Raw genomic sequence first — 24,253 nt, forward strand, 5'->3', positions numbered from 1 at the left:
ATTGAGAGGAGTTGTTATCTGCTAATCATCATTTGATGGATCTGCAACCATCGTGGTTTATGAACCAGAGTGAGTTTGTTATTCTAACCAACTAATATTTGTTTGATAAGAAGATATCTGTAACTACTGGACTGATTTTACTGGCAAAGACTTGGAATTTGTTTAAAGACTATGAGACTGTTTTTCTACTATAAAGTAAGCTTTTGATAAACCAGTTTGCATAACTCTTATTCATTGCTCTCAGCAACGTTTCCTTGTGCATTTACTCTGCTGGTTGGTAACACAACAACAATATCCTTAACAGGAGTCTTTGACCTCCTTCAGGAGGAAGTTGCATTTGCTCTTTGTTTTCTATTGGAAGAAAATCCTGAATCCCAAAAATAGCAACAGAACCACAAAAATAGCAATAGCAATAGCTCTTAAGACTTATACACCGCTTCACAGTGTTTTCAGTCCTCTCTAAGCGGTCTAGAGAGTCAGCATATTGGCCCACACAAACCACTGCACCACTGAGGCTCAAAAACAGCAAGGAGAATTATTTCCTGCTCCTAAGTGCACCAGTAAGTCAGGTGTATCCTACACTGAGCAGCAATTGCAATGTGGAAAGGTTCACCGTCATTCTTCTAAGTCCTAGAACCATGATGGTAAACCTGTGGCACACGTGCCACATGTGGCCCGCAGAGCCCTCTGTGGGCACGTGAGCCATCATACCAGCTCAGTTCCACCGCGCATGCGCACGCGCCTCCTGCTGGCCAGATGGTTTTTGTCTCTACTGCGCATGTAGGGGCGCATGAGGGAGAAGCGCATGCATGCGCATCAGGTAGGGTGTGCGCAGGGGGGTCATGTCTGTATGCAAGGAGATGTGCACACATGCATGGGGGAGTGTAGGGGGTCACATGCGCATGCATGGGGGTAAGGGGCGGGGTGGCGGGGGAAGTCATGCGCAGATTGTATTTGGGTGTGTGCGTGTGCATACACTTTCGGCATGTGACGACAAAAAGTTTAGCCATCACTGCCCTAGAAGAATCTAGGGGATGGTATTTTTCAGTCTGTCTGATCTCAGAGGGCAGCTGGCTGCTGTGTCCACATGAACATGCTAAGTCCCATTCATACTGTCCTTCAGTTATATTCAATTAACTCCATCCTCTGCAACCAATATCCCACTGAGATGGTGGGAGCTGCTGTCAACTGAATAAAACTTTACCCAACCACTCTAATGGGATGTAACAATTACCTTGAGGAACACGAATGTGAGCCACAAACCAAGACAACACTGCTACTGTTTTAGTTGTGGCTCTTTTCTTTCTGTTCCTCAAGGTTATTCTCAAAGCCCATTACACTCCTGTGTCTGAGGTGCTCACATATGGGAAGGATAACAACTTACCTTTTTTGGCAATTGCTTGCAAATGCTTCAGCAACACAGGATTTAGATCTTTGGGAAGAAATTGATTGGCCAAACAAGGCAAAAGAATTCTGCAAAACCAAGAGAAAGGTTCCATAAATAAACTAGGTCTTACTCTATATATTTTAAGGTTGTAAATACTACAGAGGCCCATCAAACATTGATGGGTGTCTGAAGTGGTGTAGGGTTTCCTGCCTGGGCAGGGGGTTGGACTAGAAGACCTCCAAGGTCCCTTCCAACTCTGTTATTCTATATTCTATTGAGGCAATCTGGTTTATTTACCAAATCAACAAGGTTAGTCCTTGACACTCTAGCTGCCACCACCCTGGATGATGTCTGTTACCCTGGATGTTATTTTCCATCGTTTTCTAAACAAATCAGTGCATTTTCCATTTTCTACAAGCCAGCTGCCATTCTTACTTTTTATATGCTACCTGTTCTATTTGGGGCCTAGCAGTATACTTACAAATTAAAAAGATTTCCATTTAATTTTCTTTGCTTACAACACAAGGTATTTTGGGAAAGTACGTTCACTAGAAGTTTAGAGTGTGACATTTCTAAATGCATCTGTTGACACTGAGCTTCACCTCCTCTGGAACAAATCAGTAAAGTTCCTTTTCCATTTACGATTAAAGCATTTTGAATTTCTATCTTGACACAAGTTCAAGTCTGACTTGATTCAGATAATCAAATCAGGAGGTACAGTGTGCTGAAGGAGAAAGGATGGGAAAACAAAATTTGACTATTGGGGGTGGGTGGAATGGAGGAAGGCTGCTCACCTGGGAAAGTCAGGGTTCTCAACAAATACAATCTCTCCAGCATCTCCAAAGCAGGTGTAGTGCCCATTGGCTGTTGGAAGTAGAGGCAGATCCTTCAGTTCCAGGTAACATCCATCTTCAACCAAATATTCCAGTAACAACCTTTTCTCAGACTCTGTGAGGCAATTCCAGAGTTTGGCAGCATGTTGCAGAGCCCCTCTCGCAAACTTGGCTGTGGCCTCCTGCACTACTCTCCCATCTTTTGCACCCAATACCAAGGCTTGACGCACATGAGGAGGGGCAGCTGCCAGCGGTGATCCTGCCAAAAGGAGGGCCTTCTCCAGCACCATACCTATAGGCTTATCCAAGACGGGCTTTGGCAAAAGGATGGCTTCAGAAGGATGGAGCAAGTGAGAGTCCCCCTCTCCGACCCTCACCAAGAGTTTCATGTTCCTTAACCTCTGGCATATTTCAGTTACTAAAGGCTTGTACCGGAGTTGTTGGCTATGAGTTGGGTCTGGCCATGCCCCATATGGGTCCCCAGGACAGGAGGAGGCCAGCACAACCATTTGGCAATAAGCAACAGGCAGTATCTCTTCCATCAGTATGTGGTTCCAGCGGCCCTCAGCCCCCCGCGCCTGGGACCCCTCCTCAGACCATTGCACATGCCTCCTGTCGTCGGTGAGTTGAAAGGGAGCACTGATGTGCAGTGGCAATCCAGTGACGTTTTCCTCAGTGGCTGGGAGAGGCAAGACGCAGCTAAGGCGCCCAGCGCATCTGTCTTGCAAACAGTAGGCCAAGGATAATGCTGGTCTGGATCTCACCTTCTCAGCCAGGTCCCACAATCCTGGGAGGGCAACTTCTTTTGCTTCTGCCGACAGTATGAGCCACTCACAGCTGGCGGCTTTAGCAACCCCAGTACCTTGTAAAGCAAGTGTTTTGATGCAGGCACTGGTCTCCAATGTGGTGCCAAGACTATAATCAGCCAATATTTCCGAGATACTTCTATTGCTCCCATGGTTCGGAGACGCTTTGGTTGGTTTGGTCACGTCTTGAATAGCATTTGACTCACAATATGGACGAGTTGAGATATCAGCCTTTAGCAGCTCACAGATGGCACCATCGGACCCAACGAAGGCCAGGGTCAGTTTCTGGATGTTCCTGAGAAACAGCAAGCTAATGGGGGCATCATTTAAGAACGAGCGCAGAAGTTCCTGCACCCGTTGTGGACTGTAGATGTTGTCTGAGATCTTGGAAGGGCTCTGCCTAATAGGGAAGCGAAAGAGGGTGCCAGGGAAGTAGCCCTTGACTGCTGGGCAAGGTTTCCCAAGGGATTCCAGTGTTGCCCAGAATGGCTGGAATTGATCAGATGCCTCCTCCCATTCCTCTATACTCCACAGCTGACCTCCTTCCTCTAATGCCGTTTGCTGGGTGTCCAGCACTCCCAAAAACTCACCAGAGAGAATTGATGGAAAATCTGAAGGATGAGAAGGAGAGAAATTTAACTTCACAAGTTAACTTCACGGACACTCCTACTTCAATTACTTTCCTTATTTCTTATTTCAGTCCCTGTTAGTCAGTAGTAGTCACTGCCTTACTTTATCTTAAGTTTAAGTTTAAGTTTAAGTTTAAGTTTATTAGATTTCTATACCGCCCTTCTCCCGAAGGACTCAGGGCGGTGTACAGCCATATTAAAACACATAGATTTATAAAATTTAAAACCAAATTAAAATCAATATATAAAAATTGGCCCGCAGATTTAAAACACATACACCCATAATAAAATTCTTATTAGGCCAGTCTGGCTTGCTGGAACAGGAGGGTCTTAAGGGCGCGGCGAAAAGTACGCAGGTCGGGGCTAAGACGGAGCTCTAGGGGCAGCTCATTCCAGACGGCTGGTGCCTTAGACCTTAACAATGTTGTAACCCAATCAATACTTGGACCGCCAGGAAATATTAATGTTGTAGACCACATAATCGGGCAATGTACCCCAAGAACAGTCAAGCGATTGCAATGGGACAAAGTTGTGCAAAACAAAGCTGAAAATGGCAGGGAATGGTAAAGATCAACCATCATTGGATTGTTGCTAAGTAAAGAGCAAATGCATTCAGCAGACTTCAATCTCATTCTTCAGCCTGGTCCCAAATGTGTTTTCCAAGCGGCAACTGGACTTTCTGCTTTTTCTTTGAAGACATTTTGCTTCTCATCCCAGAAGCTCCTTCAGTTCTCTTCTTGGATGAGAAACGAAACATCTTCAAAGAAAAACCACAAAGTCCAGTTGCATCTTGAAAAAGCACCTTTGGGAAAACCATGACCTGGATGACTGAGAATCTCCATAGACTAGCTACACATTCTACAGCTGTGTTTCTCAACCTTGGCAATTTTAAGATGTGTGGACTTCAACTCCCAGAATTCTGGGAGTTTTGAAATCCGGACATTTTAAATTTGTCAAAGTTGAGCAACACTGTTTAAGAGTGTCTTCGCTTTACTGGATGCCCACATATCACATTAGGTTCTAACAGCCATTCCTTCAGGCTAAATCAAACCTGCCAAATCACATTAAGGCTTAGTGCCCTATACAAACCTTATTGCACTAAACCACAGGTATTACATTCACAGAAAGCTACAATTGGCTGGATTTGCACAAATCAATAAATGATAAGCCATAGTTGATAAATCAGGCAGCAAAGTGTGATTTGTTTGGTTTTAACTTATGGTTAAGGCAATGTGTGAAGCTAAATATTAGAGGATACTTTTGACAAAAATCTCCTCCCTTATCTAAAATACTGGGGATGTGACTTTCTGGATTTCATGTGTACAAAGCAAGCACAGAACTCCATTTTCTCAAATCATTTCAGAATTTTGGCAATGGCGGTCAAAGGAAAAACTATGCCCAAGGAATGTTTTCAGAAATGTCTGTCGGTTTTGAAATTTGCTCTTCCCTAAATCAAGCCACACAGAGCTACTCACCAGTAATATGGTAGACAGAATTGAAGCCTAAGCCGAATCTACCAACAGTAGATGGATCATCTTCCTTATGACTGATGCCAGGACTTTTGATCCCCTCCCAGTCATCCTCAGTGAAAATGCCATTATTGTAAGCCAGAAGTGCAGGTCCTAAGAGAGAAAAAATGTGGACTTAAACAAACTCCTTTGTTAACGTAAGCGATTAAAAGGTAAGGGTTCCCCTCGCACGTATGTGCTAGTCGTTCCTGACTCTAGGGGGCAGTGCTCATCTCTGTTTCAAAGCTGAAGAGCCAGCGCTGTCCGAAGATGGTCATGTGGCCGGCATGACTAAATGCCAAAGGCTCATGGAACGCTGTTACCTTCCCACCAAAAGTGGTCCCTATTTATTTACTTGCATTTTCTGTGTGCTTTTGAACTGCTAGGTTGGCAGAAGCTGAGACAAGTAAAGGGAGTTTATTCCTTGAAGTATCCCACCTCCAAAGGTCATTTTCCCAGCCCACTTTTGCCGCTTTCCGGCCCCTCTACCCCATGTACTCCTCTTCTTCATTTCCGCCAACCTCTGAATGCTGCATGTCTGCAGGGAATTCCAATAGGCCAGTCAATGTTCCCTTTAACCAATCATAGAAGAACATAAACTGTCATTCAGTCAAGGTTCCACCCACCCACACCCCCACCCCGAACTACATCAGCTCCTGGAGTAAGAAACCTCCCTCTTAAGAGCCCTGGTGGCACAGAGGTTAGAATGCAGTATTGCAGGCTACTTCTGCTGACTGCCGGCTGCCTGCAATTTAGCAGTTCAAATCTCACTAAACTCGAGATTATAAACTCAAAAGATTTACGACTATCGCTCCACTGAGGGGGGAAAAGCTGAAGGATCCCAACGGAGAGGTTGTACCTGCCGCATAATTATGCATCTATTCCAACAATCCTGCTTAGTGCCATGGTGGCGCTTTTCCCTGAGGGCCCCCTGCTCGTCATCCCCTCTGCCTCTGGCCCCGCATCCAGCCTAGGACTAGGGGATACGCCACTTTCGTGCAAGTCCGTCCGCCAGTTGAGAGTCCCGCTCTGGGACTCTGCGTGCTCTCAGGCTTCCCACCCCTTTCTGCTTCTGCTCTGCTTCACCCAGGACAAATGGAAAGCACGCAGGTACCAGGAACTAAGCACAACTCTTGGAAGTAATGCGTAATTACGTGGCAGGCGCAGCCTCTCCCATTGGGACCCTTCGGCTTTCACCCCCTCAGCGGAGCAATGGTGGACTGAAGTCCCTGATAAATCTTCAAGATCTTTCCTGAGCGAAAAGTGCATCCCTTTATTGGCCGGCAGAGTGTTTCTAGGGGTGGGAAGGCCAAAAACGGGTCCCTCGGATGACTCCTGGGCCCGTTTTCCCTCCCCTGTCCCCACAAGCACTCTGCCGGCCATAAACAAGGTGCACAAATGCCTCCCAGGAGTTCCGCACGGTCGTTTTTCCTTCCCTCACCCTCACAAGCACTCTGCCAGCCATAAATGAGGTGCCCAAAAGCCTCCCAGGAGCTCCGCACGGCCCGTTTTTCCTTCCCTTGCCCCCAGAAGCACTCTGATGGCCTTGCCTTCCAATTCAAGCTGCAGGGCATGCTAATAGAAGTCCTGCATTTGGCTGAAGTGTGGGGGCCAGCAATTTTGTGGGGTTACCTACTGCAGACCTGTAATCTCCTGGAAAGGAAACAGCATCTCTTCAGCTCCTGCCAGGACTCCCAAGTAAAACCAGACAGGAAATAGAACTAGATGAATGAAGTCTACCTAATTGTAAGGCGTCTGAAAGCACAATCTTCCCACCTGCCATTTTTAACTGCTTGATCTATTAAGTCAGGTCCTTCCTCAGTTTCCTTCTGTAACCGTTAAGCCACTGAGGGCTCCCGACCATCTTGTCTGATGGTATCCTAGTCATCCTCTCTTTCCTTCTCTTCCCCAAGGTCACCCTTGCATTCCATTACATCAACCTCTATACTGGAGGTGGGGAGATGGTCTATTTGGTGCTGGAAGAACTGGCACTAGCCCCCCCTGCTTCCCCCCCCTTTTTTTCCTCTCCCAAGAAGGGAGAATGGCTCTATCGTGGCTATTTCTCTGATCCCAGGGAGCTATGGCATTGTGGGAATGGGAAACTGACCATAAGCGGCATGAGAAGCAAGCGAAAAATGATTCCATTCTGGTAGACCTCTAATCTTAGTAGTATCTAAATACTACTGTTAAAGTAGTATTTAGCTGCCAGCTGCCTGCAATTACTGCGAGTTCAATTATCACCAGGCTCAAGGTTGACTCAGCCTTCCATCCTTCCGAGGTAGGTAAAATGAGGACCTGGTTTGTGGGGGCAATAAGCTGACTTTGTATAAAAAAGAACACCGCTTAGGGGGGGGGGGCAAAAGCCCTACTAAGCAGGTATATTCAAAAGTATGAAGGCTATTGCTTAAAAGCATTGTAAGCCGCCCTGAGTCTCCGGAGAAGGGTGGCATATAAATCAAACTAATAATAATAAAATAAAATAAATTAATACCAACTTCCTGAAATCATAAACTAACAGATGATCCACAGTCTTCTGTGGCCAGGAATTGATATCAAATGAGGTACAGGTAGTCCTTGACTTACAACCAGTGGTGGGATTCAAATAATTTAAAAACTGATTCCCTGCCCTAATGACTAGCTGAGTGGGCGTGGCCATGGTGGGCATGGCCAGGGGGTGTAACAGGCAGCACTGGGCTTCCTGCACCCCCCTGGGAGCAAAAACAGGATGTTGGGGGGACCACCCCCTGCCCCGTTTTGGGCCTAGTAGGCCTCCCTGCAGCCGCCTGGGAGTGAAAATTAGCTGCGGGGGGGGCACCGCTCCCCCCTGTAGCCCGTTTTGGGCCTAGTAGGCCTTGTCTAACTCCTCAGGGAAAGCTCGGATTTGAAAACTGAATGTGTTTTGGGGGCTTTTCAGACCGTGGAGAACATGAATATGTGTTTCTTTTGCAAATCTGAGTTCTGTGTGAAAAGTTACGTTTTCTGACTGAATTGAGTCCTGCTGCCAATTCTGAGATACGGATTGGTCTAACTCGTCAGGCAAAGCTCGTATTTTAAAATTGGGAGACAAAATGGACTCTTGGAAGATGCGGGGCAGGGAGGGATGGGGCCAGCCAGTAATTTAACTACCGATTCGCCAGAAACGGCTGAATCCCACCACTGCTTACAACCATTCATTTATTTCAAAGTTATAACAGCCCGAAAAAAGCAGCTTGACCAGTTATCATACTTTTGACCATTGTAGCATCCCCAGAGTCATGTGATCAAAAGTCAGACACTTGGCAATTGACTCATGTTTATGACGGTTGCAGTGTCCCGGGGGTCACGTGATCCCCTTTTGAGACCTTGTGACAAGCAAAGTCAATGGGGAAGCCAGATTCACTTAATAACAGTTTGACTAACTGAACAACTATGGTGATTCACTTAACAACTGGGGCAAGAAAGGTTTTAAAAAGGGGCAAAATCACTTAACAAATGTTTCACTTAGCAACAGACATTTTGGCCTCAGTTGTGGTCATAAGTCGAGGACTACCTGTAACTCCCCTCCCTCCCTCCTCCTTTCTCCATTTGAGGAGAGAACTCTACTTGGCTTCAGTGCATAGGCAGAATATGGGTTGGAAATGTCATCATCACTTGACATGGAAAACAACTTGCTTGTCTGCCAAAAGCAACATGGAAACATCTTGATTGCCACCAAGGCCGCAAGTGGAGGGGCCCAAAACAAAAAAAATTGCACCTAAAAAAACAGCCATTGGTAAACAAATGTTGGTAAAATGTGATCTCGATATTACAAGCTGAATGTACGGTTTGATCCTAAGAACTAAGGCGGTGCAGTGGTTAGAGTGCAGTACTGCAGGCTACATGTTGCACCGGTTGGCGGGGTTGGGGGTGGGGGGCACCGTTCTGCGGTGGTTCTCCTCCTACCTCTCTGACCGGTCGCAATCTGTGTTGACGGGGGGGCAGCGGTCGACCCCGAGGCACCTTGCTTGTGGGGTGCCACAAGGGTCGGTCCTCTCGCCCCTTCTGTTCAACATTTATGTAAAGCCACTGGGTGAGATCATCCGTGGCTTCGGGGTGGAGTTCCATCAGTACGCTGATGACACCCAGCTGTACATCTCCACCCCAGGCCACCCCAACGATGCCCTTGAAGTGATGTCCCAGTGCCTGGAGGCCGTGCGGGCCTGGATGGGGAGAAACAGGCTCCGACTCAACCCCTCCAAGACCGAGTGGCTGTGGCTTCCAGCGTCCCGATATAGCCAGCTGACGCCATCGCTGGCTATTGGGGGCGAATCACTCGCCCCCACGGAGAGGGCTCGCAACTTGGGCGTCCTCCTGGACGCACGGCTGTCTTTAGAAGACCATTTGACGGCCGTGGCCAGGGGGGCTTTTTATCAGGTTCGCCTGATACGCCAGTTGCGCCCCTTTCTAGATCGGGACTCTCTACGCACAGTCACTCAGGCACTAGTCACTTCCCGCCTGGACTACTGCAACGCTCTCTACATGGGGCTCCCCCTGGGGTGCACCCGGAGGCTCCAGCTGGTCCAGAATGCAGCCGCGCGGGGGATTATGGGGGCGACGAGGCGCTCCCATGTGACACCTCTCCTGCGCGAGCTGCACTGGCTCCCGGTAGTCTTCCGGGTGCGCTTCAAGGTGTTGGTGACCACCTTTAAAGCGCTCCATGGCTTAGGGCCGGGGTACTTACGAGACCGCCTACTGCCACCAATAGCCTCCCACCGGCCAGTACGCTCGCACAGAGTGGGCCTCCTCAGGGTGCCGTCCGCCAGACAATGTCGGCTGGCGACCCCCAGGGGGAGAGCCTTCTCTGTGACGGCGCCCACCCTCTGGAATAACCTTCCCCCGGAGTTACGTATAATAACAGACCTCCGGATTTTTCGTCGGGCCCTGAAAACTTATTTATTTCAACTAGCTGGGCTGGCTTGAGCTAAATTTTAAATTGGTTTTAAATTGGGTTGTTTTAATTTACGGCCAGAATATCTAATTATTTTAATACTGTTTTTTAAATTTTGTATGTTTTGTTTTTACTTAGGCTGTGCACCGCCCTGAGTCCTATTGGAGAAGGGCGGTATAGAAATTTAAACAAATAAATAAATAAATAAATAAATAAATAAATACTCCTGCTGACTGCTGGCCGACTGCAGTTTGGCAGTTCGAATGTCACCAGGCTTATATACTTATATACCACTTCACAGGGCTTTATAGCCTCTCTAAGCAGTTTGCAGCAGAGGTGGGTTCTACTTACCTTTGCTACTGGTTCGCAATGGGATTGCACGTGCGCAAGCGAAGCGAGCACACGCGCCTTGCTTCTGAACATGCACAGATCACTGATGACAATATCCGGGGTGGTGGGCGGGGCCTCCTGCCGGTTTTACTATCAGTTCTTGCGAACCGGTCCGAACCGGGGGCAACCCACCACTGGTTTACAGAGTCAGCATTTTGCCCCCAACAATCTGGGTCCTCATTTTACCCACCTTGGAAGGATGGAAAGCTGAATAATCCATGAGCCGGTGAGATTTGAACTGCTGAACTACAGCTAGCAGTCAGCTGAAATAGCCTACAGTATTGCACTCTAACCATTGCACCACCTCTGCTCATGGTTGACTCAGCCTTCCATCCTTCCGAGGTGAGTAAAATGAGGACCCAGATCGTTGGGGACCATATGCTGACTCTGTAAATCGCTTAGAGAGGGCTTTAAAGCATTGTGAAGCGGTATATAAGTCTAAGTACTATTGCTATTGATCTAAGCGTCACCCAAGTTATTCAGATGTGGGTTATCAGTACAGCCAGTCTGGTCAGCTAGTTAAGGAATCAATAGCAAGTGACTTCTGGGGGGGGAAAGGAGAGAGAGAAAGAGAGAGAGAGAGAGAGAGAGAGAGAATGTCCAATGAAGACTAACTCAAAAGGTGGCGTGGAGCATAGTCAGGGTGATTTCTGTACACATAGGTGTCTTAAATTAGGATGTCCATGAGGAACCTGCTAGAAATCACCCCAAAAATCCAGTTTATTTTCAACATTCTCTTGTAAGAGCTCATACAGGTAGTCCTTGACTTATAACTTTTCATTTAGTGACTGTTCAAAATTACAACAGCACTGAAAAAAGTGTCTCATGACCATTTTTCACACCTATAATCATTACAGCATGGTCACATGATCAAAATTCAGATCCTTGGCAACTGGTTCATATTTATGACGGTGCAGCGTCCCGGGATCATGTGATCCACTTTTGTGGCCTTCTGACAAGCAAAGTCAATGGGGAAGCAAGATTCACTTAACAACCCCGTTACTAACTTAACAACTGCAGTGCTTCGCCTAACATCTGTGGCAAGACAGGTGGTAAAATGGGGCAAAACTCATGTAACAGCGTTCTCGCTTAGTAACAGATTTTTTGGGCTCAGCTGTGGTCGTAAGTCGAGAACTATCTCTAAAATATGAGGCTTTTAAAAAATTAATTAATTAGCATCAAATTAAATGGGGTAATGAGCCCTGCTGCCTGCAAAGTGCGGGGTCCCCTATTGTCCAATGTACATCTAATAGAAATGGAAAACCATTCCTTAAATCCCTTAACAATGAGTAGTCCTCGATTTACAACAGTTCATTTAGTGACTGTTCAAAGTTACGTGACTGAAAAAAGTGACTGATGACCATTTTTCACACTTATGACCATTGCAGCATCCTTATGGTCACGTGTCCAAGATTTGGCCACTTAGCAACTGACTAATATTTATGACACTTGCAGTGTCCCCGGATCATGTGAATCACCCTTTTGCAACTTTCTGATAAGCAAAGTCAGTGGGGACGCAAGGATCACTTAACAACCAGGTTATTAACTTAAGAACTGCAATGATTCACTTAACAACCGTGGCAAGACAAGTCATAAAAAGGGGCTTAGCGACATAAATTTTAGGCTCAACTATGGTCGTAAGTTGAGGACTACCTGTGCAATCTCCTTGTGCTATAATATATCCAGTTTTCCTTCTATCAGTCAAATATGGGTCACAGGTCTTTGTGGCAGGAAGTCTGCATCCCAAACCACACAGTACAGATCTCCTCCATCAGGATCCGCCCACCCACCCACCCTTGACAGCCGGAATTATTTCTGGGTTAAGGTGAACAGCTTCTAGTCCTCCATATCTTCTGCTCAATACCTTGGGTGCTTGCCAGCCCATCAGAGAAAAGGCTTTGTGTTCCAAAACTCCGTTCATCATAGAGTAAAATCACCTCTTCAGCAACTGCATCATCCGCATTCTGGATCAGCTCCTTTGAGAAGCAGCAGAAAAGCAGAGAACATATTCAGGTAGCCGGTAAATATTAAGCTGTGCCTTTACGAATACACCATCCTTTAAAACTCATCTGAGATGAAATGCTACTTGTCCCCCCATGACTCTCTCCCAAAGGTCTTGGGATTTCCCTGAGATTTCCTTTCCAAGGTTTTAGGCTTCATCTTTCCATCTCCTTCAGTTTTAATCTACCAGAGTTCCTCACTGTGATAAACACAAGAGACTAAATGTTTAGTTTAGTTTAGTTTAGTTTAGTTTATTTGTATACCACCCTACTCCCGAAGGACTCAGGGCAGTGAACAGCCAAACAATAAAATACATAGATACAAAAAATTTAAAAACCAGATAAAATCAAATTAAATCATTTTGGCCCAGACAGATTAAAACACCCCAATAATTTAAAAACAGATTAAAATTTACATATTTAAAAAAGGGAAGAGATTAGGCCAAGCCCGCCTGATGGAATAAAAAGGTCTTCACAGAGCGGCGGAAGGTGCGCAGATCCGGGATCCTCCGTATCTCTGGGGGGAGCTCATTCCAGACGGTAGGTGCCCCCACAGAGAAGGCTCTCCCCCTAGGGGTCGCCAGCCGACACTGTTTGGCTGACGGCAGCCCTACGTACTCTTCATGTATCATCTTACTCTCTTGTAATCCCTTCCTCTCCAATTCCCAAGGAGGAGAAAGAAAACCAGATAAGACACAGCACAATGTATACTGACTATGCTGATGATCATGTAAATGAAACCACTGGTGGGTTACTCCCGGTTCGCAAGGACCGGTAGTAAAAATTTTTAGTAGTTCGGACTTCCGGTTGGTGCTGCCGCCGTCGCTAGATGGTCTCTTCAAGACCGCCAGCCCCGCCGCCCGTAAAGAGCCGCCTCTACAGCTGAGAGGCGGCTTGAAAAGCTCCACGATCCTGAGGAATTGGGAGGAGAGCCAGCGAGACAAGGTAGAGCCCCCTGCGAAATCCCCAGACTATCTTTTTTGCTTCTGGGGAGGGTGAGGCTCCGTATCCAGCTCGCCGAGGCTCCGGACTCCGGGGACAACTCTGCATTTAGCAGAGCCAGATGACGCGACCAACATAACTAGCGAAAGCCAAGAGAATTACCAAAAATAAACAGGGTGGAATCTGGACTTGAAATTCAAACGGCAAGTATTTCTATTAGCCCTGTGAATGAATTTAAGAACTGAGAAAAAGTAAAAAAGTTTGCTAAAATGGCGTCCGGCTTCAGCGATAGGGAAAGCTGAAAGCGAAAGTGGATTTGCCTGAGTGTTTAATACGTTACAAAGTATCTAAAAGTAACAGCACTGGCTAGAAGAAAAGGGAAAAGTTGTTTTTAAAGTGATTTTGATCTGTTCCTTCTCCCTTGAGACTTGACTAAAGCTGGGGGAATTTCTGAAAGGATTCTGTGGTGAAAAGGGAGGGAGGACTTCCTTCTTAGAAAGAATCAGTCTGCGTGGCAGAATGGCTTCAAAGCAGACAAAGCCAGCCAAAGCTGCAGGGGGGGGTTTTCCCCCACTCACAAGCCACAAGAGCAGTCCTTAAGTTTGCAGACTCAGAGCCAAGCACAGGAGACTGGTTTTAAAGATTTGAAGGAATTTATTGCTGCGGCTCTGTTGAATCAAAATGAAGTTTTGGACCAGAAATTTGAAAAATCTCAACAGGAAATAAAGGAGGTGGTTCAAGAAAAATATGACAAGATGAAGCGTGACATACTGACCGTTGTGACTGGCTTGTCAGAAGCAGTTGTCCAGATTGATAAAAAAGTGGAAGAACTTAGTTCAGAAGTTGAATCTAAAATGAAGGAAGCTGATTATAAAATTTCTAATGTTGATAATAAAACGCAAAGGATTGAAAATGAAGTGACAATGATGCAATTTAGATTCATGGAGTTTGCTGTAAGACTGAGAAGAATAAAAGAGAACAATAGAGAGGATTTGAGAAGGGTTTGTGTTGATGCCCTGGCTGTGATGCTAAAGGTTGACCCTGAGGAGATTTTGTGCAAGATTGACAAGGTCTATAGAGTGAATTCTTGGGTGGCAAGGCAAAGGCAATTGCCTAGAGATGTGGTGATCTATTTTACAGATAGAAGAATAAGAAATGATATCTTACAAAAGTCTTTTGTTTCTACTGTTCAAGTGGATGGAAGGGAGATTGGGATCTACAAGGAGCTGCCACCTAAGATGCTAAGAGATAGAAGGGATTTTGGATTTTTGGTGACTGAATTAAAGAAACAACAAATTCCATTTAGATGGGATGCTCCAGTTGGCATAATATTGAGGTATCAAGGAGAGAGATATCGATTAAATACTGTTGAAAAAGCAGAAGAATTTTATTTCAATGTTCTCAAAACTGGTGCAGCATCTCCACATACATCCTCAGTGTTAGGTATAGTGGAGGGTGAGAAAGAGAAGCAATTTGAACAAGAGCTTGAAGAGCAGCGGAAACAGATGGAGGTGGAGGCAATGGAAACTCAAGGAGCAACAGGGGGCTTTTTAGATGAACCGTTGCTAGATCTTCCCCTAGAGGCTATAAGTGGAACACCTAAAAATACAAGAGAAGTGGCAGCGGATCTCGACCTGATGTTGCACAATGCTAAAGACCAGCGTATAACTCGAGCAGCTTATAAACAAATTCTAGAGAAACAACAACAGCAGAGGTCTAAGCCACCACAAGACAAGCAGGGAGTCAATGGTAAAGCACAAAAATCCGAAGCTATGGGAGGAGCTAAGCCGAAGACTATTAGTTTAGAACAGAAACTTCAGCAAATGCTCTTAACGCTTCAGGAGACTACAAATGACAATTAAGTTTTTATCTTGGAATGTGAATGGACTGAATTCACCACAGAAAAGAAGGAAGATATTTCATTATCTGAGACAATTTAATAATGATGTTATTTGCTTACAAGAAACTCATATTAGAACACAAGATCAAAAATATTTGATAAATCCTAGATTAGGAGCACAGTTTACAGCCTCAAATTTGGAGAAAAAGAATGGTGTAATGATTTATATAAATAAAAGATTGCCAGCAAAAATTTTAGAAGCAGATGATTGTGGAAGATATATAGCAATTGAACTTTCTACAGATAATGGTCCAATTTTGGTGATTGGAATTTATGCTCCTAATCAGCAACAAGAAATTTTTTATAAAATATTGTACTCTAAAATATTACAATGGGACTATAGATCTATCTTACTTATGGGAGATTGGAATGGAGTAATAGATTCTAAAAAAGATAAAAAGAGTTTGGCAAAGTCATGTGTTAAATTACCACAGATCTTTTTTGATATGAAAGAAGATTTGGAACTGAAAGATATATGGAGAGTGCATAACCCAAAAGAATTGGACTTTACTTTTTTTTCAGATAGACATAGATCCTTCTCTAGGATTGATTTTATTCTACTTACGGTTGACTTACTTTTAAAAACAAAGAAAACAAAGATATTTCCAAGGACTTTATCTGACCATAGCCCAGTATGGATAGAAATAGAAATGGGAAAGAATGAGAGAAGATCTTGGAGAGTAAATGAAAACTTGTTTAGATATGAAAAGAATGTAAATAAACTTAAAAAACAAATGAAGGAATTTTTTGAAATGAATTTGAACAAGGGTACCCCTATTGAAATTGTTTGGGACGTGAGCAAGGCGTATATGCGGGGGGTACTGATCTATATGAATTCTAAACATAAATCAGATCGACAAAGAAAAAGATTAGAACTGGAAGGGGAGATAAAGAAAAAAGAACAGTTACTCATAAAAAATCCAACAGATGAAAAATTACAAGGAATTATAAAACTTTTGAAAGATCAATTTCAAATGCTCACAGCGGAACAAGGAGCAACTAATTTACAATTTGCGAAACATAATACATTTTGCAACGCTAATAAACCGGGCAGGTGGTTGGCTTACACACTGAGGAAGCAGCAGAGTACTCAGACTATTGGTAGTATTGAGTATGGAGGGAAGGAAGTGTTTCAACAAAGACTAATCAAAGAAGCCTTCTTAGATTATTATACCAAACTATATGCCAATGATGATATACAGAATGAACTTATAAATAAATATCTAGAAGAAAGGAGAGTTATAAAAATTTCTAGTGATCAAAAGGAAAGAACGAGTCTACCAATAACAGCTGAGGAGATTATTGTCGCTATTAAACAACTGAAAACAGCTAAAGCTACAGGAACAGATGGTTTAACTGCGGTGTATTATAAAACTCTACAAGCAGAAATGATTGAACATCTTAAAGACTTATTTTGTAGCATACAACAAGGGGGTAAAATACCCCCTTCATGGAAAGCAGCTTTTGTTTCTTTGATACCGAAAGAGGAAGGTTGCAGGTTCTACAAAACCGGAAAATTTTAGACCAATATCTTTCCTCAATACGGATTATAAAATTTTTGCAAAAGTATTAGCCAACAGATTAATGCCAGTTATTCAAGAGGTGATTCATCATGATCAAGCAGGATTTATAGAAGGCAGATACATGAAGGATAATGTGAGGCAAATTATAGATTTATTGGAATATCTTGAGAAGAATAAACAGATCTCTGCAGTGCTGGTGTTTTTGGATGCGGAGAAGGCCTTTGATCGAGTGAACTGGAATTTTCTATTAAAGACTTTAAGAAAGATGGACTTTGGGGATCAGTTCGTGCAGGCGGTTTCAGCAATTTATCAAGAGCAAACAGCACAAATTATTATTAATGGAAGTTTAACTACGAATTTCAGTATAGAAAAAGGCACAAGGCAAGGTTGTCCGTTATTCCCGTTGTTGTTTATTCTAACTCTAGAAGTCTTGTTGAACACAATACGGGACTCGAGCACTTTGAAGGGAATAGTTATAAGGCAAGAGGATTACAGAACAAGGGCATTTGCAGATGATCTTGTTGTTACCCTAACACGGCCGATGGAATCAATAATTCAGATGAAAGACATTATAGAAGAATATGGTATGGTAACAGGATTTAGATTGAATCAAAAAAAACCCAAGATGATAGTTAAAAATATGACAGTTGATCAAAAGAAGGAACTGGAAAGGAAGGAAGGCTTTGAAATAGTACCAAAGTTGAGATATCTAGGAGTTCAAGTTGCAGATTCAAATATAAAACTGTTCCAAAACAATTATGAGGTGTTGTGGAGAAAGGTACAAAAGGATATGGAAACCTGGAAAAAACTGCAGCTGTCTCTACTTGGAAGAATAGCAGCAGTTAAAATGAATGTTCTACCTAGATTTTTATTTTTGTTTCAAATGATTCCGGTGCTTAAAAGTGACAAACAGTTGATGGAATGGCAAAAAGGAGTGAATAAGTTTGTTTGGAATGAGAAAAAGCCAAGAGTGAAATTGAAAATTATGCAAGATGTTCGTGAAAGGGGTGGTCTTAAACTCCCAAACCTGCGATTGTATTATGAAGCAGCAGCGTTGACACAAGCAAGTGATTGGTTTGGAAGGACAAAGACTGGAATATTGAATATAGAGAGTTATGATCTTGAACTTGGTTGGCATGCATATTTATTCTATGAAAATAAAGTGGATAAAGTATTCAACAGCCATATGCTTAGAAACTCCTTGATGAGAGTATGGAAGAAGCACCGGCTCAAATGGGATTATAAAATACCGTTGTGGTTGGATCTTGGTCATATTATACGGAATATAAATATAAAGTCACTTGGGGGGGGGTTATATAAAGAAGTACTTTTTAGTGATGGGGGCAGATGGCAACTAAAGACATTAAACATACTGTTGGAAGAAGGGATTAATTTAACTTGGTTACAGTATAATCAACTTCAACTGAGATGGAGAGAAGATCAAAAAATTGGATTAATGTTGCATGAAGAATTGGTTAGACAGATAAAAGAGAAAAGCCCAATGCATATTAAGAGGGTTTATAATGTTTTGTTAGAAAGAGACTCAGAAAATGAATTGGTTAAAGATTGTATGATAAAATGGGCGCAAAATTTTGCAGAACCAGTTATGATGGAAACGTGGGAAAAAATATGGGTTCAGAATGTTAAATTTACACAGTCACAGAACTTGAGGGAAAATTTTTACAAAATGTTTTATAGGTGGCATTTAGATCCTAAGAAATTGTCGTGTATGTATCCTAATGTTCAACCAAAATGTTGGAGATGTGATTGCTTAGATGCTACATATTATCATATATGGTGGACCTGCAAGAAAGTGAAGGCTTTCTGGATAAAAATTTGGTGGGTTATGCAAACTTTTTTGAAGAAAAAACTCCAATTTTCTCCTCAATTGTTTTTATTGGGTATAGTTAAGGGCTTTTCAGTGGGTGAAACAAAACTGATACTGTATATGGTGACAGCAGCTAGGTTACTGATTGGTCAATATTGGAAAAAGGATGTTATGCCTACAATTGAAGAAGGGACTTTTGAAGATGGCCAATTTTTCAGAAATGGCGAAGATAGCAGCATACTTAAAAGACCGGACTCAAGAGACCTATGCATGGGAGTGGAAGAAATGGATAGATTATGTGCAGAATAAATACCAAACTAGGAAGTACTAGATAGCTTTTAGCTGAATATTGTGTAGAAATGTATAGTATATAGGGGGTAGAATAGAAGGGTGGTAAAGTATGATATAATATAATGTGGATGGATTTCACCTTGGGGAAGTCATGGGAGGAGGGGCGGGTTAGGGAGGGAAAGGGGGGGGGAATGGGAACATTTGTATCTGTAAAACTTTTTCAATAAAAAAAAAAATTTAGTAGTTCGGTGAACCGGTAATAACATTAGCTGGCCACACCCCTGAACCGGTCCCCGGCCCGGTTGCTGCTCACTTACCCCGCCTAGCTCATCAGAGGCTATTTTCTTTTTTTACTTTTAAAAGCATTTTTTTTTACAACCTCTTTGGCTGAAAAAATGCTTTTAAAAGTTAAAAAAAAAGGCTCTGATGATCGCACGGCTCAGCTGGGATCTCAGAGGTTTTTAAAAGCATTTTTTCTACAACCTCTTTGGCCGAAGGTTGCAGGGAAAAAATGCCTTTAAGATCCTCTGGCAATCCCAGCTGACTTGCCTGATCGTCAGAGGCTTCTAAAAGCATTTTTTCTGCAACCATTTTTCTAAGGTTGTAGAAAAAATGCTTTTAAAAGTTTAAAAAAAAAAAGTTAGTCACACCCATCCAGTCATATTAACCCCCCACAAGCCACGCCCACAAAATAAGCCACGCCTACAGAACCGGTAGTAAGATATTTTAGACCCCACCCCTGAATGAAACTGCTGCAAGATTGTAAAAGTGGTCACTGGTTGTAAAGTTATTTTTCAGCACTTCTAAGGAATGAGACAGTCAGTAAGTAGGGTCTACCTATACATTATTATATGACTAAATGAAATAGGTATACGAAAATATACCTAACCCAAATGGCTTCTGTCCCCAAAACATCAAACTTCCCTAACCTGTTGACCTACATGTGGATGGGAACTGCAGCTGTCAACATTTCCCTTAGCATGGATAGTATAACAGTTCCAAAATCCAAAAATTCCCACTGTAAACTGAATGTATAATTATGCCCCCCTTTCATGTGTATTTTAATTCTAGTCATTCCTTCAATAGTTTCCAATTTTATAAGGTAAGTTGAAATAATACATAGATCAACAGACATAATTATATTCACTAAGTCCCAAATTACCCAGAAAGGCTTACCATAGCTTGAATTTTTCAGCAATATTATTAAATAAATTATACACATAAAGGATAATTTTCCTTACTTTTCTTTCATGTGGAAAACAAAATGGCTCTTTAGATATTGCTGACAAATAAATTGTGGAATATTCTAAAATTAGGAAGCATGTTCTTTTGCATCAAAATGCAATATTGCGCTTATCTTTACATGCATATATGTGCATTTAACCATCCAATTAACCAAAACAAATCAAAAATAGTTCAAGGATACATTGAATTGCATTTATGAGATGAGAAGTTATATAAATGTGATGGAATGAATGAATGGACAAACAAAGCAGCTGGAGTCTACTTCTCTGTCAATATTTCCAAAGACAAAAAATTTAGTGCTTAATTCTTCACAAACCCACCTTTAATATCTGCCCTCCATCTGGGTATTTGCGAAGGATACCCTGTAAATATTTGAGGATAGGTGGCGGTTTCTGCCGAAAGCCCTTCCTGAAAGAGACACAAACTTTAGATACAGCGTTTGGAAAGTCCATGGCATATGGACCTACTAATAGCCAACTTCTAGCAATGCCTGTCCAAATACAATGTGTAGCTACTCCATCTATCTAAAGCCAGCATAGGAGTTTGTGGCCCTGCAGAAGGACTACAGTAGGAACAATAATTTCCAACAAACAAAGGCAACTGAGGAAGGCAGATTTGCTTAATCAAGGCATAATCACTTAACAACTGCTGTGTTTTGCTTAGCAACTGTGGCAAAAAAAGTCAAAAAATTGGGTATGAATCATTTAACAACTGCCTTGCGCAGTAATAAAAATTCTGGTCCCAATTGTAGTCATTAAGTTGAAAACTACCTGTAACAAATACAACGCCCCATAAAATTATTCGAGCAAGCAAAGATAATTCATGATTAAAACCAGACAAGGAATAACCATTAGATTTAAATTTTGAATTATTGGCTCCATCAATAAACAGTTTGCTTCATTGCATGGCAGGCAGGGTTTACCACGAATATTTAAAATAGTCAGCTCTGGTTCATATGGTTGCATTCATGCAACGCATTAAGCCGTTAACAAACCATATTCTGGCTACATTTAGCCCATCTCAGGCCCCATTTCTCTTAGAATCCTCACAAGGTGATTCTAAATTTAGAACAAAAGGTCCGAGAGTGAGATGGGCCATCTCTAAATTTGATATTGATAAAATAGAGCTGTGATCAGTGGGACAACTTAGTCTGATCCCCCATAAGCCTTGGGCGTGATCCAGTGGCCATCCAAAAATATTGCCAAATTATAATATTTAATTGGATGGAAGAAGATAATATTAGTTATTATAGCTGGATATACTCTGAAAAAAAAGTACTTTGAATGCTATAGGAGCAGTTAACCTCTGTTCTCTTCTTTAAAACAGCCAGAAAAAAAAGTTGTTTCACTTTAAACATCAAGTCAAGTTCAATGAGTGGTTTCCTTAAAGCAACAGATTCCACTTTTTAGGGTCATAGAATTCGGTTGCTTTAAGGAATAGCAACAGAGGTGCTGCATCTCTATGAGATCCAAAATTCTTTTACCACATTTTATTTGTAACCCACCTTTATTATTTTTGCAAATATTTCAAGGTGTCAAACATATCCAACACATTCCTTCTCCTACTTTCCCCACAACAACAACAACCCTGTGAGGTGGGTTCAGTTGAGAGAGAAACTGACCCAAAGTTATCCAGCTGGCTTTCATGGCTTAAGGCAGGACTTGAACTCAGTCTCCTGCTTTCTAGCCTAGTGTCTTAACCACTAGATCTGAGGTAGCTCTCTTAAATTCACTAGAAAGAATGGTGTTAACTCTGTTCAAAGTCTCATCTAAAATTGCTGGTAGTGAAAAGCAGGCTAGAAACATTAATAAAATATATATCCATGTATTGTTATTTAGAATCAAATTTATGTTATGTTCTGATTCTACCTACTTTGGGGGTGTAACCATTGCCCCCTCCCCCAAAAAACTCTGGGGGACTTTTAAGATCCTTACAGAATTTAGATAAAAATAAAGAGAAAAATATAGAAGAAAATTTGGGCCACCCTATTGCAGCAACGGGAAGGCTCTGGGGGGAAGTACACAATATTTCCCAATGTTGCAAAGATACAGTAAGTCTTTTCTTCTTCTTTTTTGTGTGTGTTTACATCTACACACAGGGTTTTGTGTTTGTGTACTCCTACGCTATGAAGTCAGTTTCTGCCTAATCGCTGCAGTTCTCTTGGCAAAGTTTTTCAGAAGTGATCTGCCCTTGTCTTTTTCTTGCTAGGTCTGAGAGAGAGAAACTGATCCAAAGTCACCCAACTGGCTTTGTGCTTAAGGCAAGACTAGAATTCACGGTCTCCCAGTTTCTAGCCGGGTACCTTAAGCATTACACCAGAGTGGCTCATCCATGCATAATACCTACTTTTTTTCTGGGCTGAGCTAAGAGACCTTGTCCCAAATTTACCTAATGAGCTGAGGGAAGATTAGAACTTGGAGCTCTTCTTGCTCCTAGTCCAACTATTTCATTATACCAGGTTAGTTCTTGTGCTGAGGGTAGGCTGGGACCTGGGTCTCCCTCCTCCTAGCCTTCCTAAGGAGGTGCGAGCGCATGTACATCACACAAAATCTTCTATATGGGAATATAATGTCACATTCATGTTTCCCTTGGAAATTGATATGCAACTCTCTATGCATACACACCCACAATCTGTGCATACATGTAAACATATGCTAATGTTTCAACCATTACATTACACTCACTCCCATGTATCTGGGATTTCCATTTTCACAATTCCCAGCCATAATCCTTCTGCCTTCTCTCACACTCTCTCTCTCTCACACACATACAAACACACACACACAAGACATACATACATATACTTCCTTACTTTTTTCTCTCCTTTTGAGACATCTTCAACCTGCAGGAACAAGAGGAAAATATATAAAATGAAATACACACATAACATAATCACACCAGTTAATTTGAACTGAATGCAAATTAATTCTAGAGCGAATCCAACAGATCTGATCCTTCCCCACCCAGCTAATCTGGAACAAGTCAATTTTTAGGAAAGCTGGAAACCATTTGAGAGGAGGAATCCATTTCCACATTGAACATATCTTCCTATTTCTATCTCAAATCAAAGCTGGTCTTTCAAAACAGTTTTAAGGCCATTAACCCGCTGACATTTATTGATTAAAAACGAAACTTGGATACCAAACCCTTGAATCAACTCATTCGCGATTAGGCACGTGATTCAGAAAGCCAGAGTCTGATCCATCGCACTAGATCCTGTCCATGACAATCCCCTCCTCTCCCAAACTGCATTTTTCAAATCCAGCAAGTTGGGATCCCTACGCTGCCAAAACTTCGAACGGTGGCACAAAAATTATTTATATACAGACCCTCTTCGCCTCGCTATGGCAAGGCTATTTATTGTAGGGTTTTTTTCCTAATTGGCTTTTTTTTTTTTTTTAGTGATTACCTTCTAGAAATTAAAAGAATCTATAAAGATCTGTGCAAGTTTCTGCCCGAAGCGATGCTCCCAACTATTCCGGTCGCGCGATTCGGAGATTGAACTAATAATGTTGAGGGGAGATGGGATTAGAGAGCTGGTTTGGATCCTGTCCGGCTTTCTTGAACCGTTCTAGCCCCTTTTCTCTTTACCTCTCCCCCGAAACCTGGCACGCTGCTCCCCATCACTACCTGCACGCCACTCCCGGTCTTCAGGCTATTAGGTAATTCAGTGATGCTCCGTCGCTTCTGAACAGGAAAAGATCCAAGCGGCTCGCCGACGCTTCTCCGCCCAATCAGCAGAGTGTGGGCAGCGGAGATGCCTGCAAGCCCTTTAATAACTTTCAACCTTTCCTGCTGGAGAAATGGAAACCGAAAGTGATCCTGGCGGTGGAAGAGAATGGAAACACAAATAAGAGCGAAGCTTCCCCTTCCAAAGGGGAAGTCTTTGTTTTATTGAGGGGGAAAGTGCGGGGGACTGAGCGCACTACTCAGAGCAGAGGACCTCCGGCTTCTTTACTCAAGGTGTAACCTTCAGGGACGTTAAGTGGGAGTTATTCTAAGTAATTACTGCAGAGGTGGTATTCAACAGGTTCTGACCAGTTCTGGAGAACCGGTAGCAGAAAT

At 42.9% G+C, this 24,253-nt stretch overlaps 1 protein-coding gene across 2 annotated transcripts in view; it reads right to left on the reverse strand.

The window, feature by feature from the left end:
- Positions 1–23,982, reverse strand: part of LOC148113939 (sacsin-like) — a 35,759-nt gene extending 11,777 nt beyond the window's left edge. Inside the window, exons 1-7 of one of the 2 annotated variants that reach the window (XM_087891819.1) lie at positions 23,819–23,982; positions 23,001–23,030; positions 20,509–20,596; positions 12,324–12,435; positions 5,131–5,277; positions 2,182–3,637; positions 1,385–1,473 (exon numbers count right to left, since the gene is read on the reverse strand). In XM_087891819.1, the coding sequence (XP_087747945.1) occupies positions 1,385–1,473; positions 2,182–3,637; positions 5,131–5,277; positions 12,324–12,435; positions 20,509–20,596; positions 23,001–23,023 (1,915 nt within the window). In that variant the 5' untranslated portion in view covers positions 23,024–23,030; positions 23,819–23,982. Of the gene's footprint in view, positions 1–1,384; positions 1,474–2,181; positions 3,638–5,130; positions 5,278–12,323; positions 12,436–20,508; positions 20,597–23,000; positions 23,031–23,597; positions 23,690–23,818 lie in introns of those variants that run through there. The other variant, XM_087891820.1, reaches the window with a different exon arrangement.
- Between the last annotated feature and the right edge of the window lie 271 nt (positions 23,983–24,253).

Source organism: Pantherophis guttatus, chromosome 4 (genome assembly GCF_059756535.1).
Source record: "Pantherophis guttatus breed Tessera chromosome 4, ASM5975653v1, whole genome shotgun sequence".
Classification (NCBI taxonomy): domain Eukaryota; kingdom Metazoa; phylum Chordata; class Lepidosauria; order Squamata; family Colubridae; genus Pantherophis; species Pantherophis guttatus.